Source organism: Falco cherrug, chromosome 3, assembly GCF_023634085.1.
Source record: "Falco cherrug isolate bFalChe1 chromosome 3, bFalChe1.pri, whole genome shotgun sequence".
NCBI lineage: Eukaryota > Metazoa > Chordata > Aves > Falconiformes > Falconidae > Falco > Falco cherrug.
Window position 1 is genome coordinate 1,334,581 of NC_073699.1, and position 3,034 is coordinate 1,337,614.

General features: G+C 64.8%; 1 protein-coding gene across 1 annotated transcript; it reads right to left on the reverse strand.

Moving 5' to 3' along the window:
- Positions 1-1,591: 1,591 nt before the first annotated feature.
- LOC129735678 (uncharacterized) lies at positions 1,592-2,826 on the reverse strand. Its single transcript, XM_055705749.1, has 2 exons — positions 2,711-2,826; positions 1,592-2,307 (listed from the first exon to the last, which is right to left on the reverse strand). The coding sequence occupies exons 1-2, from the start codon at positions 2,798-2,800 to the stop codon at positions 1,744-1,746; spliced, it is 654 nt and encodes a 217-aa protein (XP_055561724.1). The 5' UTR covers positions 2,801-2,826; the 3' UTR covers positions 1,592-1,743.
- Positions 2,827-3,034: the final 208 nt, after the last annotated feature.

Consider the following 3,034-nt stretch of genomic DNA (forward strand, 5'->3'; position numbering starts at 1 on the left):
GCAGGCACGGTTAGGTGGGCTCAGCTTGCTATGTGACCGGGCCCTCCCGTCCCCTCCTGCAGCTCCCGCCTGCCCGTCGGCAGCGCCTGGACTCGGGAAGACTTTTGTCCCGGGCTCCCTCGGGCTCCCTACCTGTGCGCGTCGGCTCCCAGCGGCCTGCGAGCTCTGTGGGCAGGGGAGCGGTGGCAGCTTGTTCCTATGGGGGGACAAAGCCTGTCCCTGGCTGTCCTGCGGCGCTGCCAGCGGCCGCCTGTGGCCCATCTGCGGGCAGGAGGAGGAGAAGTCAAGGACTGGAGGCGGCTGCCTTGGCACAGCGGCCCCCACAGTGGCGGCAAGCCCGGCCCTGGCACCAAGGCAGCTCCGCGTGGCCCCGTCCCACCACCGGCCTCCTCGTCCTGCCCCGTCCCTCAGCTGGTGCCGGGTCTGCAGGCCCGGCAGCCTGCTGTTGGGCTGGGGGGGGGCGTTTGCCTCCTCATGCGTGGGCATCTTCGGCGGCGCCTGCCGACGACCGGCCATGGTCACCCAGGGGAGATGCTGCCTCCTGAGGGAGTGGCTCTCCTGGGAGTGGGCACCCCAGGGCTCTGGCTCCTTAAATACCCGCGGGGTCACCGTGGGGACCCGCATCACAATGACCTCTGGGCACGGTGCGCCGCCTGCATCACAAAGCCCTGGCGATGCTGTGGAGCCTGGCGGGGACTGGCTGTGCCCGGCTGTGCCCGGCGTGGGGCAGCCCCTGCTTGCCCCTCACAGAGGCCCCAGCAGGCCCGAGCCCGCACCTCCCACATCCCCCCGGTGCCAGCAGCCTCTGCAGAGCTCAGTCCTGTGTGCGTGCAGCAGCTCTGGGTGCCACCGCCCGGGGCCTTGTCCCCAGGCATGGCTCCCACACAGGGCGCCCAGGCCTGGGGACGCTCCGGTGCCCGCCTACAGAACGCAGGGGAGGCCCGCAGGCCCGTGCCCAGAGGCCACTGGCCACGCCGAGCTGCTCCCGGCAGTCGCCATGGGCCGCGGGGTGACCAGCCCTCTCCCCAGCCGGCTCTGGGAGGTCCCTCCCAGGCTGCTCTTCTTCAGTGCCTTTCCTCCAGAGATGGAGCGTGCACGGGCTCACACCCACAGCCAGGACGAGGGAGCAGGGCTGCCTCCCTGGGGCTGACGCTCTGTGCTCCCTTTCCAGCTGGAATGAAAAGAAAAGCTGCCTTTGCTCCCAGTTACAACACAGAGAAACACCTGTGTCTCATGCACATGCCTGCACCTTCTCTGACAGAAAATGGCTTTGGGGCACAATGGAAACTGCTGGGGAGAACAAAAAACCCATTAAAATAAACGCTGCTCAGCTGATGTTGGAGACCTTGATATTAGGCACCCAGACTTGTTCTCCTCCCTGCAGTTGTCACTCCTGGACCAGGAATTGCTTGCTAGTGGGTGAATCTGACAGCAGCAGCTCCCAGGCAGAGCTGGGAGCAGCCCCTGGGGACACCTTTAGGCTTTACAGCAGTGTTTGCTGCCCCAGCACGGGTCCCCTGCCCCCTGCAGGGACCAGGCGGGAGGCTGGAGGGAAGAGTCCCACCAACAGCTTTGGCCTCCAGGCTGGAGAACCCTGTCCCAGGCTCAGGCACCGCTGCCTCCGGGCTCCCCTACCCCATCCTGGGGCAATAAGGCAACTCTCTTCCTTCTACAGAACAACACTCAAAGCTTAAGGGGAGGAGGAAATGCCTATTTCCTCCCTAATGCAGGTTTCCCCCAGGCCTAGAGGTTGCTGCTGTCTTCTGCTCGGCTGGGAGAGGGGTTGGAGCCTTTCTCCACCTCTCCTTGGCTGCCTTTCTCCTGGGCTGGGCTGGAGGGTGGGGAGTCCAAGTGCCTCCAGTGCCGAGTGCCTGCCAAGGAGCAGACGCTCTCAGCAAAGCAGACGGCAACCACAGGTGCTGTTTCCCAGAGGACCTCTTGAAAGGAGCCTGCAGCAGGACCTGGCAGCCGGGAGACCCAGCACTGCGTGCCTCTTATCACGGCCGATTTTGTCGCTTGCATCCTGCTGCCACTCTCTCCCTCACGAGCCTGAGCAGGCAAACCCCTGCCCTGCAGCCGGATGTCTGTCCTGCTCCCCCGCTCTGGAGACCTGCCGCCCTGGGTGCCCCGAAGGAGAGGGTCGCTGCTGCTCTCAGCGGTGTCAATCGCTGCCCGTACCTGGGGTTGCTGTCGGTCCTTCCCCGCAGACCAGGCTCCCCACGCCGCCCACTCTGCCTTTGCTTGCTCGAGCTGCTCTTGCCACTTGGGCCTCACTTGCTCCCACTCTGCAGGCAGCTGCCAGACCTCCTGGAGGGGATGGCAAGGCAGCAGAAGGCAGGATTAGTCTCAGCGCCTGGAACGGGTGTCCTTCGGGTCTGACCCGTGTTGCCGCCCCTTGCCTCAGCTGGTCGGTTGGCAGGGCTTTGCCCCTAACACATCGGGGGCTCTGGGGTCATTCTAGGCTCCTGGCAAACACAGCTGCGACCAAAGCCCTCCACTGTGAACAGCCGAGAAAGGACTTGGGCATCTCCCATAGCCCCTGGGCCAGGAGAAAGTGTTTTGTGACAATGCAGGGGGCAAGGAAGATCTGAAGGAGGTGACAGACAGCTGACAAGGAGCGCACGTCCAGGGGTCCTTTCAGGCTGGCTCTCTGCACAAAGAGGCTTCTGCCGAGTCCCCAGCAGCACGGTAGCTACAGCAAGGCACGCACCTGCAGCGCTTTCTGGCAGTCGTCTGAGGATGGGAGTGTAGAGGTGGGTTTGGCTGGAGAAGCCGGCTCCTGCCTGCCTGCCTCCTTCATCCTGGGGGAGCTGCCTGGACGTGGGGGGAGCGCACTGCAAAGAGGCACCGGGAGCAGTCGGCATGAGCACGGGGCAGTTTGCTCTCCCACTTTCGCCTGGCACCAAAGCTCCCCAGGCTGGCAGAAGCAGCACGCGAGGTGGGGCCATCTCTGCTGGCAGCGGGGAGCCTTTCCTGAGCCCCCTCAGATGGACGGGGGAGGTCTGCACCTCAGCTCTTGCGTGAGGGAACCACA

Coding starts and splice junctions, on each gene's coding strand:
- LOC129735678 (XM_055705749.1), bottom strand. CDS start 2,800: ATGAAGGAGGCAGGCAGGCAGGAGCCGGCTTCTCCAGCCAAACCCACC. Junction 2,308..2,710: donor ACTGCCAGAAAGCGCTGCAG/GTGCGTGCCTTG, acceptor CATCCCCTCCAG/GAGGTCTGGCAGCTGCCTGC.